General features: G+C 38.2%; 1 protein-coding gene across 1 annotated transcript; it reads right to left on the reverse strand.

The window, feature by feature from the left end:
* Positions 1-30: 30 nt before the first annotated feature.
* Positions 31-16,702, reverse strand: slc30a2 (solute carrier family 30 member 2). Its single transcript, XM_042215093.1, has 8 exons — positions 16,234-16,702; positions 7,616-7,827; positions 6,627-6,773; positions 5,012-5,165; positions 4,391-4,610; positions 3,982-4,087; positions 1,129-1,263; positions 31-892 (listed from the first exon to the last, which is right to left on the reverse strand). The coding sequence occupies exons 1-8, from the start codon at positions 16,314-16,316 to the stop codon at positions 747-749; spliced, it is 1,203 nt and encodes a 400-aa protein (XP_042071027.1). The 5' UTR covers positions 16,317-16,702; the 3' UTR covers positions 31-746.
* Between the last annotated feature and the right edge of the window lie 302 nt (positions 16,703-17,004).

Here is a 17,004-nt window from a genome sequence, read left to right on the forward strand (position 1 = left end):
GAGCTTGTACACAGGCATTTCCACCATTTCCACCAAAAAAAGTGGTACTTGTGACCAAAAGTGGGCACCATCTCTACACCATGAAATGTCTCACCCCAAAGATGGACATCTGTCATTATGAAGGAGCTACCACATAAAGTTATTTCCATGATAAGTACTCGAGTTTCTGCCAGTAACTTTACAGATAACCAGTGGGCTGATTCTTAAAAGGCACCAAGGTAGAACAGAGCAGAACTGGCACCATATTACTGGAAATAAGATATTAGTGGTCCTTAAATAAATAGTATTGTGATGTGATCTTTGTTTTGTTGAGGAAATTAATTAGAAGAGGTCAGATTTTTGGTAAAATGTGTTTTTTTTCAGGGCCCTACTTTCCTTTATTCTTGAAAATTTCCTTACAAGCTAGCACCAGCAATCCCAAGGACAGCTTCACCCTGGTGATTCTTGTGAAATTGTCTCAGTTTGTGATGGAAATAAAGCACGCCACCCCTTTTTGAAGGACTTTGAATGAACTGGCATATTCCATGTTAGCATGGAGCTTTGGTATCAGGACTCTACTATCAGCACAAGGATGATTTCACTGTCAAATCTTTTAAAACTTAATGGCAAAAACAACCCAAAAATTCTTTCCTTGAAGGGAAGCTGCTCTGTGAATACATCCCTCATGACTCCAGACCACCAGGAGAGAATGACAATCTGTCTTAGTCATCCATGTCCTGCTGGGTCCAGTCCACTCTGGTTGTTTATCAGTCACTAGGGTCCTGGCAGTGGGAGCAGTAGCTCATGTCTTCAGAGTAGAGCTCTACCTGGATGGTGATGCTGTAGAAACCAAACTTGGTGTGGAGTAGGTCAGTGGCCTCCTGCAGCACAGACTGCTGGTCAGTGCCCTCCTCTGGTGGTGAAACAAGAAGGTAAAAATGAACAGAGCGAGTGTGGTTTACTCTACTGTGGTCTGTTAGGGGTGTAACACAGAAATCCACATTTCGTATCACAGTTTTCTCTTCCCATATCGGAATATGCCGGCTAATGCTCATCAGCCATGTGGAGCTTTTAATGACTGGTTAAAGTAGCCTTAATTCCCTGTGCCTCTCACTGTACTATGCACTGTAGATCAGTGTGTTACTTTACCTACGGCCAGGTGAACAGAAACCAGCGCCTGGCCGAGAGTCAGAGCCCAGAGGTGCAGGCAGTGCATGGACTTCACAGCTTTCACAGACAGCAGCACCTCCTTCACCGAGTTAAACTCGATTCCTTTAGGGGACCCTGAAAAACAACGGGCCATCAAAATTAAGACACACCAAGTTAACAGTACGTCTGTGAATGTGTGGCTCACATGCAAACAGTCTGCTTCAGATACACAGAGACTTTGTCTAGCTGATTTTGGCCTGGTATACAGAACAATATTATTCCTTGATAAGCACACAGTGATATATTTTATTTTACTGATCTACAGGTGGAAAAGAAGTCAAATTTGACTAAAATCATGACTAGTTATACAGTAGTTAATTAAAACTAGTCACTAAAACTATAGAGACAATGTGCAGGAGGCATTCCTGCACATGAGACTAAGGTAGTTGCATGACTGCCTTCAAAATTTGTTTTGTGTACTACAATATCTATTCTGAAGATCTTAAATCTGGGAAATATTTCTACGTTAAGATTATAAAAACACTAAAACTAACAGTGAAAGTAATAAAAAAAATAGGCTAAAATTGGACATTTCAAACTGTATAAACAGACAAACCTAAAAGGGAAACAAAAAAGTAAATTCAACCCAAAAAGAAATATAAATGCAAACTAATCATAAATACAAGTATTAAAACTCTGATGTATGTATACAGTATTACATCAGATACATGGCTCTCATGCACGTTATCATTTTGCTCATTGACACCAAACTGTTTCAAAGATGCCCAAAAGCTACTTTGGGTCATCGTGTGAAAGTTCAGTGACGTGCAGAGACTTGGGTGATCTAACATCTCAGGGCATCCCCAGGATGTGACCATCTGTCCTCTTTGTTCTGTGCCAGGAAAACCACAGACGCGTTTCTCTGCTGTTACACAAACATGCCATGTGGAGCTTGTGGACATACATATCTGAAGCCATGAATACTTCAGTTAGGCTCCAAATATGTTGTTTTTTGCACTTCTACGTGACATAACTGTCCTTTGCAACATGTGATGTTAACCTTTTTCATACCAGGTCAAAGCCTGACAGCTGGATCCAAGCTGCAGGCATCATGGTCAGAAATATCACATAAACTTAATTTAAAGCAATATTCAACCTTCCTCAAAAGAGTTTTTTCTAATAAACAGCATAAACTGATGCAGGGTAGCTGCATGCTTGTTTCTGAGCGTTGACCTAAAACAAGCTGCTGGCTTTAACAGCAGTGTTACTGAACTTTATAGGTATTGGTAGGCTGGCGGTTTCTCCCTTTTCCAATCTCATATCAAGCTGAGACACTGAATTTATAGCTTGAAGAGTCAGGAAATAAAAATCAGATTTATGTTTGTTGGATTTTTTTGTGTTTTTTTCTTTGGCTCGTATTCCTGTTTATCTACTTTTCGCGATATCGGGCACCCATGAATATAGCAAAGGTAGTTTGTGGTGTTTAAGGCAACAAAAATATAATTAGAAAAACTGCACAATGTATTTTTCCACCAACTGTGATAGATTTACCAAAAAAAAAGTACAAATTAAATCAAATCCACCAATTTAGTTTTAAGCCGTTTCACCGGGAACTGTGTTTTTTTTTTACATACTAAACTATTGCTAACCAAAAGAAGCATGTAATTGAAATTACAGCAAGGGAGCTGCCATTAATCATTACATTCTGCTGTTAGCCTGAGCTTCTTGTTACGGGCAGTTGCACAGTTTCTTCTGCCCAGTAAGGCCTCGATTATACTCTGCTGCAAACACAAACAGCTGGAGAAACCACGGCATCCATGTTTGGTGCATTGTAATGCAAAGTCTCTGCAGCTGAGTCTTCACTCGCAGAAAAATGAAGCAGGCATGCAAACATCTGCACAGACCCTCAATTTCACCATATGAAGAAGAAATTTAAGTCACTCTAAGCCAAGCCTAGAGGAGGAGACGCTATAACAGTTATATTTTTATTTCATCTTATTTTATCTTTATTTAGATTTCAAACTGAAAGGGTGTGACAGAAGCTACAGCTTATATAACATCTGCCCTTGATGCCACAATCATGTAAGGAAAATTGTGAACTAGATTTTAAACCTCAGATTTAACACAGAAAAAGAAATAATAATCATTCATGTCAAATCCAGCTACAGATGAACCCGTTGTATCGAAAGCATCTTCACATTAAACATTTATCACAGTATTGAAAAATGTATTTTTCTGGACGATCTTTTTAAGAAGTTTCAGTGTGATGCAGGTTTTTCTTTCAGGACAACAACCTTAGGACACAAAAACTGGCCTGACTTCATACTGGACTTATTGGATTGGATTTGTTATAATTCCATTTTAAGAACTTCTGGAGATATTATGTTGCAATTGTACATTTTATGCTTTGAATCAAATTTTTGAACTTCAATGGGTTTAATTAAATTATAATAAATAAACAAATATCAAATTTATTGACTTACAACAGGGTTTGTTATCATTACATGGGTTTTTGTTTTTTGTTTTTTTTGAGTAACTGCATTATAATTTCTGACAAGAGTTTGTGAGTTTTTCAAATACATGTTTTTCCATTTTGAGCCCACAAAGTCAGTTCCCTCCTGCACTCAAAGACAAGCATTTCTACAGCTGATCTGGAGAACCCAGTATGTAGATAGATCAGTGGAGCAACAAGCAAGAGGAAAAACACATATGTAAATCTGGTGTGAAGTACCGCTTTTGCATAATAACAAAAATACTTTATACTTCATGGGAACTATCAGGTACAGTATATGATTCCACTATTAAAATATGAAAAAGTATTTCGAACATAAGAAGCTGTTGATTGTTTAATACCTTCCATGAGTATCCTAAAGACGTCTCTGAGGATGGTGACAGTGGTGCAGAGAACAAAGACAGAAAATAGGAACGTGCAGATGGGGTCTGCGACTTTATACTCGGGCTGAAAGAGAGAAAAGAGGTTAAGGACACTTTAAAGAGCGAGGAAAAGGGCGTCAGATGGTGATTTCCACAGTCATGAGGCACTAAAGTGCTCCAGGCACAAAAACAGGAACATCTTGCAACACAACAGAAATGCTTGAATCTTTCATCCATAATACATAAGAAACCATACATGGTTTCTTTGTACACATTCAAATATCATTCTCTAATGCTCAGAATACAAATATGCTTGTACCTGTAAGCATGTCTTTGTGCTTTTAACATGACTCTGTTTTATATCATGTAATATATCTGTTTATCTGACCCGGAAGTAGATGATGGTCGCCGCCACCATGACGCCGACACTCTGCAGCAGGTCTCCCACCACGTGGATGAAGGCAGCACGGACGCTTGTGTTACCATGACTGCCGAGGAGGGCGTGCGAGTGGCCATGAACCACGGGGCTCTGACCATCCTCGTCGATCTGGTGGTAACCGCTGCCGTGAGCGTGGAAGGTGGTCGAATGGTGGAGGATGTACGCCATGCTAGAGAAAGGAAACGAGACAAAGGGTCATCAGTTGTATTCGCATGCCTTGCTTCATGGCACTCAGGAAACAGATGTGCTCTTCTAAGATATGACGGAATACCGTCATATCTTAGAAGAGCACATCTGTCCATCATTTTTCTCAATCAGATCCTGCCTTTTGCTTCTTGCATCTGGTCTCATTAGACCGAGATGTCAGTAGAGGAAATGTGAGTGAGGTTGCCATGGTTACAGCCATCTTTTAAATACTGTCTATCGTTTTTGTTAGTAAAATATTTGTAATTTTTTTATTAATAGTAAAAGTAATGGTAATATTATGTAATGGTATCAATAGCAGCAGCATACATTGAGAGCAAAGTTTTTACAAGCGTTAATATACTTTTAAAGGTGTGAAGCACTCACACAATATTGACGATGACAGCACAGCCAGAGGTGACCAGCATGACGTGTCCATCAATCTCATAGTCGTTACGTACGATCCTCTCAATGGCCAAGTAGACCAGAGCTCCAGTGACGATCCAGATGGACATGACTGAGATGAATGCCCCGAGGATCTCTGGAAGGAGAAGAAAATCATGAACCTTTATTACTTTATTGTAGTCATGCAGTTCATCACAGATAATAAGGAGGCACATCTACTGTATGCTGCTGACCATATACTTTTAAAATTAAACTGCTTCTTCTGAGCTTAAACTAAACTGACTTTACTAATACGTTGATGGCCTCAATCACCAGTTCCCTGTCTTAGTAAATGCACGTTAATGTTCATCTTGTAAATGATGGTCAATATAGCAGGCTACACTTAAACTCTACACCATATGAGCCTCCCACTGTACTTCAGTCAGAGTCATTACTTGCTCAAAACAAGTGGTCTCAAAATAGCAAAAAGAGTTCAGATCAAGGCTTTAAAACAGGAATTCATAACTAATGGATGGTTTCATAGATGCCAAGTCTGTCTTAATAGGTGTTTGTTTTTCCAAGGGTCGAGGCTAAACACTGCGCTCTCTATAATCTGTATCTGCTGTCTATATAATTTCTCCTTGTGTAAGCCACCACATGAACATCATGCACCTGATATATAGGACAAATCATTTAAATAAAAAAAAGGATGAAGACAGTATTTTTTCTCAGTATAAAAATGCTCCCAGGAGAAGGTTAGCAGAAAATCGATCTATCCATTTTCTGCCACCTGCATAGGACTGTGTCATGATACTAGCAGTCTTTACAGAAATGACCACAGCTTCCAGCTCTTGTGACACTAAAGTGTTCCCAAGCCAGCCGAGAGACATAATTTCTGCAGCGTATCCTGGGTCTACTCCAGGTCCTCATCCCATACTATGCCAGAAACATTTCAGCTAGGAGGTGGTAGGTGTGTTACTCAGATAGCCAAACCACCTTAATTGTCTCCTTTCAAGGAGGAGAAGCAGCAGACTGACTGCAACTAGAAATCCTGTTGATAAGAATTATGAACAAAGTTGGTAACAAAGAGCAACCCTTTACCAAACTGCAGCACCACTGGACTCTTGGAGAACCAGAGGGACATGTTTAAATGCCTTCTTCACAAAACACATCAAAACTGAAGGAAGGCCACATCATTTCTCCTGAATCCAAAGTTTATACTGTTTAGATCATTCTCTCCTGTATCTTGGTGTAGATGTTTTCAGGCAGGCTGATGAGAGCGATCACTTGAAGATAGAAAACAGCCTCTAGTTCCTTTTCTTAAAAAGTGAGATCATCAATCCAGGCTGACATTACCTGCCCCAACCTTTACACAGGGATACACCAGGGTGTGCAATCAGGATAGCCACAATACATCTAGTGACTCAAGCAAGTTGAGGCCATGTAGAGTTTATTTTGCCCATGTGCAGTTTACATGGACAAAATAAAGGAAAATCTACACAAAATAACTCAGGCCCAGGAACTCCTACAAATGACCAGCAATATAATGCATATACGAAATGTTTGCCTCCAGCATCCAGTCGACATGAAGCTGAAGCTGAATTCTTATTATTCTCACCTGATCTGTGCCAACCAAAGTTCATGGTTTTGGTGGGCGGTCTGGAGGAGATCCACAGGGAGAACAGGCTCACCATCATGCTGCCGAAGTCTGTCAGAAGGTGGGCCGCATCAGTCATGATGGCCAGGCTGTGGGCCAGGTAGCCTCCTGTAAATCAGGAGGAAAAATGACACTGGGCACAAATGATAATGTCTATGAGCCACGAGACTGCGTTTATAATAGTCTGCTTAGAGATAAGGAAAGACACATAATCCAACTCATGTCACTTTTTTTTGTGGTATGTACATAAATGTTGAATACGATATCCAAACAGAACAGAGCAAACAGAAAGTGTGAAGCTGTGTTTATTTTCATTCACATTTAGCTATAAAAAAGATTTTTATTAAAAAGTGTGTCGTAGCTCGCCAACTGTGAAAGTACCTGCTGGGTAATAACATCTCTTTTAATAGCTTTTAAATACACCCATCTTAGACACTCAGAGGTATATTAAACATGTGATTTAAAGCCTCAGTTGCCTCAGGTAAAAGAGCGATTTTATTCTTTTAGATCATTTTAAATATCCGTGCAACCAGCCAGTGAATGTCAGCCACCATTTTATTCTCTTAACAGTAAAAAAGTTACACTATAAAAAGAAAAATGAACCTACACTTTTACAGGGAAATAAAGGAGTTCCTCAATAGTTCACCACTGAAGCATTTCTTGCTATGATGCTTATAATGATACTAACGTCTGCATGAACACTTGTCTGCATGATTTTTTTGCTCCTGTCAAAAGTGATCATTTGGTCAAATGTAATAGCTTCCTATGCTTTATAACCATCTTCTTGTCATAAGTATTGTGTCCCACACAAATCTCCACACTTTCTGGTGTGTGAATATCCAGTAGGGAAGTTTATTTATGTCCAAATGGTTGAGAAGGCACATAACAAATTAGGTCACCATTCAAGCTGCTTTCTTTTCTCATTCATTTCTTTTCTTGGTGCTTCTCACCTATGACCTCGCCAATCATGAAGACGAGGCAGACTGCTGAAGCGATGTAGAGTTTCTTCTTGGCCAGCAGCTTGTCCACGCTCTCCTCGCATGCCGACGCTTTGGGGCCGTGGCAGTGAGTGCCGACGGGTCGTTTCAGCTCGATGGCGCCCGACATGCCTCCATTCTTTAAAGGGAAGTCTGAATAATGTTCTTTGGAGTCTGGAAAGGAGCTGCAGGGGGGCAGAAAATAAACAGTAGTATATTTTCACAGCTTGAATGAGTGAGCTTGCCATGAAGGATGCTATTATCACTTAGCTGCTGCTGATCAAACAATGTGACCCTCAAGCTGTTCCTCCTGAAGAACCTACCTAGGATGCACAGGGCTGCCATTATAATCTTACACCTGCAGTATTGTGCTGTTGCTCTAGCTTTCAGTACCACATTTAAACATACTTGGTTACATCACCTGTATCAGCTGTAATGTTTGATTTTTTTCAGGTAATGAATGAACAGAGTTGTTCGCTGTGGTTTTTGATGTTTCATTTGTTATATATTTTTACGCATTTGTTTATTGTAAAGCTTTTATGTGACCTTCCCTGGGAAAGAAGGAAATTAGCAATTTTGGCATGTTTACATCTCACCTTTTTCTGCATAATGATGTGAGTTACTTGGACTATTAAATAAATAATAAATATAAAATAATAAATATGAGTGTTGTCACAGAGACAGTTCCCAGTTTAAACCCTAACTGACAAGCATGCTGGGTTAACTGGTAATTCTACACTGATTGTAAATGAGAGGTAGATAAGATGTGCTCCAAAGCTCAGTTTTAATGCATTGTTAAATGAGGTCAGTGAAAATAGAAAAGCACTATATACAGTATAAATATTATAAATCATGCTTGGCTGTTCAGACAGAAAGCATTATATTTGAAGATGTGAGCTAGTCTGCAGTGTGATGGGTGCATTTAAAGATAAATCTACTTATTAAGAAAAAAAATTATTTTTGTATCTTCTGACCGACATGTCTGTTAAAACAATGTAATTTCAGCCTTAGTAAAACCCCTGTCCGATCTCATGGAGGCCGGCTTTTTGTCCATCCTTGTAACAGCAGCACAGCTGAGGTGGGTTTTTTAGCTGATGTTACAGCGCAGCAGATCATCTTTTGATAGAGTCCCAATGGTTTACAAAGTGGAAACCTGACAGAGTGCATCGCAGTCAGTGTTCACTTAAGTGAAAGAATGGTGCGCCGTTTCGTTCGATGAAGAACCCATTAAAATCGATTCATGTTGACAGTGAAGGAGGGTGAACAGACTGCCCTGTTTTACAGTCCAGGACTTCACGTCACGACTGCTCCTGAGTTTTAATAACTCATAAGCGCTCCATCTTAGGTCTTGTGCGTTGTGTTGTTTTCTATTCATCCAGGTTACAGCAGTGTTTTAATTGACAACAAATTTGTGAATGAAAGTCATATCTATCCAAAATGTTGTAAAACAAGCAAACAACAACAACAACAACGAATAAACAAACAGCAAACAACAACAACAACAAAAACCTTAAGAAAGTGTAACAATCCTTTGACAAGCAAATTATAAAATTAGTGCTTCTTGTGTATAATAAATCAGACTGTAAACTTGAAGCCAGACACTGCCCAAACATCAAACATATAACAACAAATAGATAAATGTTTTTTAATGCTCCATCCATCCATTTTATTTACCATTAATCCTATTAGGCCTGCCAAGGTTTGGAGACTATACCTGTTGTTTGGCATGGTCACCCATCAACCACAGAGATTCACAGAGACAACAGACAACCATTCAAACCCAGTACCAGGTAATTCCAAAGGAATCTGAAGGAAGTTGATTAGAAAACAAAAACATGTGTACACTCAGCAGCCATTTTATTAGTTACACCTCAGTAGTACTGGGTTGGACAATCTTTTGTCTTCAGAACTGCCTTAATTCTTATAGCACAGATGGAACAAGGTTCTGGGTCTAAAGGTTGCTGAGTTGACCTGATACCTAATAATCTGGCCTGTTTATTTGGTAATTTAGTAAATTAAAACAGTAGCAGTGGTAAAATAAATAATACTGTAATCATTTAATAGTTGCCATTCTGTTCATTTTGCACATAAATACAGAATCTTTTCATTTAACACCATCTTGCCTATCTACAATAAGATGCTTTTCATTTGAAAGTCAATTTTTCAGTGTTCAATCGGGACATTACAGATCTATGTATACTTGAACCCTGGCAAGATGCAGACCCGACTGGATTACTGCTGAGAATAAAAGAAAATGCTGACCTTTCCATTTATTTTCTATCTTTGTCTCTCTCTCTTACACACACACACACACACACAGGTTGCTGTTCTTATCATGCGTGGGGGAGGATTCGATGATGTGACTAATGAGGTGGAAAAAAGCTAATTTGGCCTCACTTGAGATAACCAGACACACACTTTAATGTCACACTCTTCACACAGGAGATTGCGAGCGCTGTACGATTATCACACACACACTCGTCTTCGAAGATGTCCAACCTCAAAAGAAGCAGCCAGGCGGAAAACAGATTCTGTTCAATTATACCACCGACACAAGACACACACACACTCACACACACACACACTCACACACACACACACACTCACACACACACACACACACACTCACACACACACACACACTCACACACACACACACAGACACAACTACACACACATCCAGACACGCACAAAAAAAATATCCTGTTTCAAAAAGATTCATGCAAAATATCCTCAGCACAATTAAACACACTGTGTGGCCTGCAGGCAACATTGTCAGGGGGAAGGGGGTGGAGGGGGGGGGCACGCCTGTTTAAGCAAAACATCTGTAAGTCCAAATTAAACGATCTGTAACCCTTCTGCCAAATTCAAACATAACAAGATTTTTTTTATCTCTTTCTGAAGGTAAACTGAACAACAGTGAATGTTGGTGTATACATGTGTACATATATGCTAGTATATGCATTTGTATATAGGTGTGTGTACATATATATGGATTTCTTGTCATCTTATTACTCCATTTATTTTAATCTGTTCTGTTTATTTTGCCTACATTATCCTTATGTTCAGCACTTGTTCAACACCTGATGTCTTTTAAACATGCTATACAAATAAAGCTGATTTGACTAAAGGTGGACTTAATGGTGGTTTTACATTTATTAAGGGTGAAATGTTTTTGTTTGCACTTTCTTACTTTCTCATCCAAAAATCCTGGTGCAAATGAATACCTCATGAAGTTACTGCTTATTTTATTTGATCTCGGTAGTAAATTGCACTTTTCTTTTGGAAACTATATGGTTGTTGGTCAGCACTCCTTAATCAAGTGGCTCCTTGGCTTTAAACACTGAAAACACTCCCAGCCAACCACAGTAATACCGCAGCTGTGCCTTAAACTGGTTCAGTAGCATTCAGCACTAATTTGTCAAGTCAAATAGTCAAATCCATTAATTAGGTGGACATATTGTGACTGTAATATTACCTGCAAAAAACACCCCCAGAGAATTGAAAAAAGTGTGTTTAAAATGATATTTGAAATGCAAATACAAGTTTAAGTTATTTAAAATCCAATATATTGCAAAGCTTTTACAATTATGTGTTTTTTGCAGTCTATTTATTTCAAAGTGGTGACGATGTTTTGACCCTGGTGGTGACTGAGCTTCAATTCTTTTAAGAAATAAAAACAAATTTTAAGAAAAAGCTTTTATGTTTGTTTGTAATGTGTATTTTCCTGATCATGCATTTTATGTGTAACACTACAGACCTTAAAAAGAACAAAAGTTGTACAAACAACAAAAAAATATATTGGTGCATTTTAGTTTTTGCTTTCAGAGTTTAGTACTAATAGTCTTAATGTTTTTAAGTCCTTTGGTTTAAGTCAGGCGATCGCAGGTCAAACATAACTGTGTCTGAGCGTTTTTAGTAGGAGAGATTGCTCCTCGTGTTGACTCTGCAGGGGGGAAAAAATAACACAATGACCAAAATATTCAATGAAACAATCAAAAGTGTCGTCACTGAGACGTTCCCTGAGTGGGATAATTCACTCAGTGGTCTGTATTTAGGGATTTACAGCCCTCTGCTGACCTTTGATGTCTGGCATCAATGATTATTTTTCATTTAAATACAACTAACATAAGCACAAGAATGAGATGGTACTATAAACTGCCAAAAAACCTGCTTCTGCACTCCAAATATAATAAAAAAAAAACTAGTAATTATTAATGATACATGGCTCATATTCCTCTGGCAGTCATCCTCAAGTACTTTTTTCACTGCCACCTTTACAAATTGACGATATGGCAGACCCAAGGAGTCTCCTTAAGATTATTAACATTAGATTTTCTTTTCAAAGTAGATTTCATGTCTTTGTCAATACCCCACAGGGCAGGTAAGCAGCGTTTATTGTTGCCCAGCACCGGCAGCACAAACAGAGAGAGAGACTCCTCGGGGAAAAGTCAGTGATCTGTGAAATGAAATGAGATCTTGGAAGTCCAGCGGGGGAAAAAAACAAAATCATAAGCATTTAATTACAACTGCAATCTGCTGTATCAGAACACCCCGCAGCACTTTTGTTAACAGACAGAAGAATCTCTGCAGCGAGAAACTACTGAGCAGTGTTTTATTTTTACAGATATGCATATTAATGTTTCAGCAGACAAATCAGTGGAGTACAGAATGAAAGTGATTATCATCTTATTCTATCCTCATCTTTTTGTTTTATCACTTGTGATGTGCAGGCTTTAGTAAATAGGCAGTGTCTATATATATGTTTGTGTGTGTGTGTGTGTGTGTGTGTGTGTGTGTGTGTGTGTGTGTGTGTTGTGTGTAACACACATTACAGTGTTGTAAATTTGTGTTTTATACAGATGCTACATTTGTTTCTAATATTTTAATTAGAGGTTTTGAAAGCTTTACACTTGGTGAGATCTTGGTCAACAGTCCATGTTTGTAACCTTAATAAAAGGCTCTGGTTTTATCCAGATGATCCGGCTTTTTTATGTAAACAAAAACATTTATTTTTAAATGTTTGTGAACGACCCATGAGACTTGCCTTTGTTTTTCCCCAGAGAGAAGAAAGGTCCACATCAGTGCACCATAAGTCATGTTTACAGTTTACGATGATTTCACATCACATTGCAGACTGAAGTTCATTTCCTTTTCATCACTGGTCTTCAATCTGTAATATTTATTCTCATGGATTAGATTAAATCCCTAGTGACATGCCTATTATGTTGTATATTAAAATGTATATTTACAGAATTTGTTTTCAAACTCTCAATAAAATCCAATATGGTCGCATCCATTAAAATGACAACCACTTGATGTGCCTCAGCCTTGGGACCTCCCACTGAAATACCAGGAATAGGAATTATTTGCTTACATCAGTGGTTTTTAAACTGTGGGAGCTGATACAGGTGGAGTGTGACCAATCAAGGAAAATATGCAGTGGACTAAAGTTAAATAGATCTGGTTTTTCTGAAATTAAATGTGCTGACTATTATTTATTTTTTTCAAATTCAAGTTTTCTGGGGTGTGGACCTTTTGCCTTCTTTTTTGTTTTCTGGGCATGCCAGAAAACATTAAGTAACCACTAGTGTACATTAAATACTTAAATACCCCAGTTTCAATGCATCTCCCTCTAGTGGTCAATGGTTCACTCTTCAAAAATGGGACTTTTGAGTTCTGGGAGATTGAAAAAATGTTGAGATATGTATGACAGCTTGTTCCTGCCACATAAATAAATAAATAAATACTTACTTAATTTTAAGTTTTGAGTGATTTTCTCAGAAATTTGAATTAGTTCAAACTTTGAGATAATCAACCTCATATTTTGACATAATAGCTGAACTCGGTGTATCCAGAGATGCCTAATTTAAAAAAGAATACACATACACCTATTGCTTATGTTTCGTGCGTGGAAACCAAAGAATCACAGGCCTGCCTCCAATGAATACAGCACATTTAAAGCAGTACTGTAGATGCCTTCTAGCTATACATAACTACTCCTGCTTGGTGCTGAATGACTTACTGACATTTGACTGAAAAACGCAAGAACTGCTGTGCCTTTAATATCAAAGGTTTTAATCTCCTGATTTTGGCTTTGACTAAAAATGTATTTTAATGGTCAGAATTTATTTTGCACATTTACTCTGATTAATGACAAAGATTTAACAAATCTTCAGGAAGATGGAAACAGCCTTACTGAATCCACAGCACCATCAATTGGTCATGAGAGTAGCTACTGATCACTAAACGGAGTGAAAGATTTTTTGTATTTCTTTTTAACCCTGGTAACCTCAGACTCATGGCTAAAGCTTGTAAGTGGTCCACAAAGCAAAGTTTAAACATCATCAGCATAGCCATCAGTTAGATGTTACAAACACTTTAAAAGTGAATTACATGGATTAACCTCATTAGAGGTACCTGTAAGGATCAGTTGGCGCATCCCTTCTTTCCTCCTCAAACAGTCAGGCACTTACAAACAAATACTTTGAGTTTTTTTTTTTTATCTCAACTTACTAATTAATCATCCAATCACTTTTGTATTTGTTACTCATCCATGTTAAATTGATTTGTAATGATCTTTTACTCTATTTTCTGACATTTTATAAATGGATTAGCAATCATTGTTCCAAACTTATGCAAGCTCTTTTCTTATCATTTTCGTTTTTACTATACTTGAAAAACAAAACAGCAGATTCAAGCTGATAAAACAGAACTTCGGGTTGAGCCCTCCGGTGATATTTGGCAGTGTAAATTAAATGAATTCTAAGTGAGTAAGTCTGACTTTAGAATCCTTGGATGCTCGTATTTATTTTATTAACATTAATGCTAATGTTTACATCTATTCCTGTGTTTTTGATTACGAGTTCTGCTGATTCTAAAATACATCAAAAAATACTGTAGAAACATTTGTGAACAATAAAGGTCACTTTACTGCCAGCTGGGGAGGAAAATGCTAAAGGTGACACTGTAAACACATGCGTGCACTTGCACAAGAACGGCGCAAATGGTGCATGAAATCCCAAATGTAGCGCCATATGCACATCTGTCTGTGTTTCTGAACACTTCTTTGAATCCCAAATGATCAGTAGGCCTATTTCACTTATTTCTACAAAATCATGTTAGAGCAATGTGCTTTTTTATTTGATTGATTCAAAATACACAAATAAATACAATACAAAGGCCCTGCAAGTTCGCACTAATATTTGCAAGTAAGTAACCCTGTAAAACACGTGTTTCCCACCCGGTGGAGCTTCCCTTTTTCTTCTCCTGCTTTATAACGCGTAAAGTTTCTGCCACCTTATCTCTTTTTAATCGTGTTGTATCTGGAAATTATCTTTTAAAAAATAAGTAAATAAAACAGCCAGTTTTAAAGCGTGAAATCAAAGGCATCGATTCACTTCCAACTACCAGCTTCACTGACTTAAAAACAGTTGATCAAAGAGGTGGAAACGTGCATCATGAGGGCCTCTGAAGGCTGAAAATAACAGATAATTCTGCAGGATTATGATTAATGGCTGAGTGGGCGATTGCATTTGATTTTCCTCACGTATTTCATATTAAAGCGAGAGAGCGTCTCCACCTGTTTTTTTCTGCAGCGCGTTGAAAAATCACCAGGTGTGTTTTTGCAGCAGTCGGCTGGATGTTGAGCAAACAAAGCTGATGCACATGTTTGCATCAGCTTTGACTGTGCGCATAAAATCGTCTTTTTTTTCCTTTCATTTGCTCCGCCATCTATATTTTAAACTCGGTGGGTTTTTTAATTAAATTATTAAAAGTGGTGTTTTTACACGTGGGCCTCTTGAAAATCCTATACAACCTATTTCTATAATGTGGGAGCTATTTGTTAAATATGCCAGAAAAGGAGCGCATTCCAACTATGTTTTCATATTTTTATTATCCTATCCTAGAATTAAAAATTCGAACCAGCTTTGTGTATGCTTTTTAGTAATATTCTCTGCTGTGTATTTTTTGTATCAGCAGGTTTAAGCACCTATGGATTGTGTGTGTGTGTGTGTGTGTGTGTGTGTGTGTGTGTGTGTGTGTGTGTGTGTGTGTGTGTACCCTCTGTGATTGCAGGCTGGAGCCTCTGCTAATGACAGATGATGAGTTTTTAGCATTGCTCAGTGAACTGGCCCCGGGGCCATTTGTCACAGGCTGTCCAGAAACAAGCCAAGCATGGAAATGAATTTGTTCATTCACATAAAACAACCCGTGAGAGCCAAAGCCTGCTCAACGTGCACTATAACAACCACTCTCGGTGCGCCTTCATTACGCACGTTTATAAGATAATGCGCAACAATAGTGGATTCCTCCTGTATCTATCTTAAAATTATAATTTAAAAAATAATATTTTGAGTTTTCTATTAAAAATGTTGATGTCCTTAACAAAATCTGCTTACTTGCATTTTTCTTTAAGTGTCAGCAAACAAAGAATTGTTGTTCGCGCCTCCCCCCGTCCCCCCCACACACAGACATTTTATACACAGTTTATGCCCCAAAATGACTAAATGTGTTCACATAACTTCGTCCTACAATGTGGTATTATTCTTCATGCAGCTGCAGTGATACGAAGCAAAGCATTTCCCCACCTTTGCAGTTTTAGTGAATATGTCTTGGCATTCTTCTCGTCTATGAGGTGAGATTTTTCCGAATTTCCAGCATTATTATCCATTTTGCAGCCAGCAGTCAGTTGGTGTCCTGTCCGAGAGGCAAAAAAGTACGACTTTTTTTTCTAAGATGAAGATGATGCAGGTGAGAATCGACCGCTCCGGTCTTCCTGTTGTGTAGTTAGCGCGGGGAAAACTCAGGGCGAGACCTCATTTCTGTGAGCGCAGAGACTTCAGTACAAACGAGGAAATTCCTTCATTGCAGTGCTGAGAGGCAGGAGGAGGAAACCACATGCGGCTTTTTCTGAGGGAGGTTTTAATTTGGTCTGAGTTGCAGGTTCGAACGTGGAGCTGCAGCGGCAGTAACGAGGCACACAGCGCGCTGATCACTGCAGCTGCTGTGACTGGACAGCAGAGATACCTGCAGCGCAGAGCCTGACTGATCACCCGGTGCACATCATTGGTGAATGCTAATGGGACGAGCGTGAAAGAAAGTAATAAGCAGAAAAGATCGAATTTAAAAAAAAACGCAATAAATAAATAAATATAAATAATAAAAATAATTATATATATATATATATATATATATATATATATATATATATATATATATATATATATATATATATATATATATATATATAATATATATATTTATATTTCAGATCCACGTCACATTTTACATTCATTACAGCTTTATTTATACATATGAAAGCCAAAGGACATTTCTGTGCAAATTCTGTGTTTGTTGTT

This window comes from Haplochromis burtoni, unplaced genomic scaffold (genome assembly GCF_018398535.1).
Source record: "Haplochromis burtoni strain Fernald_Lab_line unplaced genomic scaffold, NCSU_Asbu1 Contig_658, whole genome shotgun sequence".
NCBI lineage: Eukaryota > Metazoa > Chordata > Actinopteri > Cichliformes > Cichlidae > Haplochromis > Haplochromis burtoni.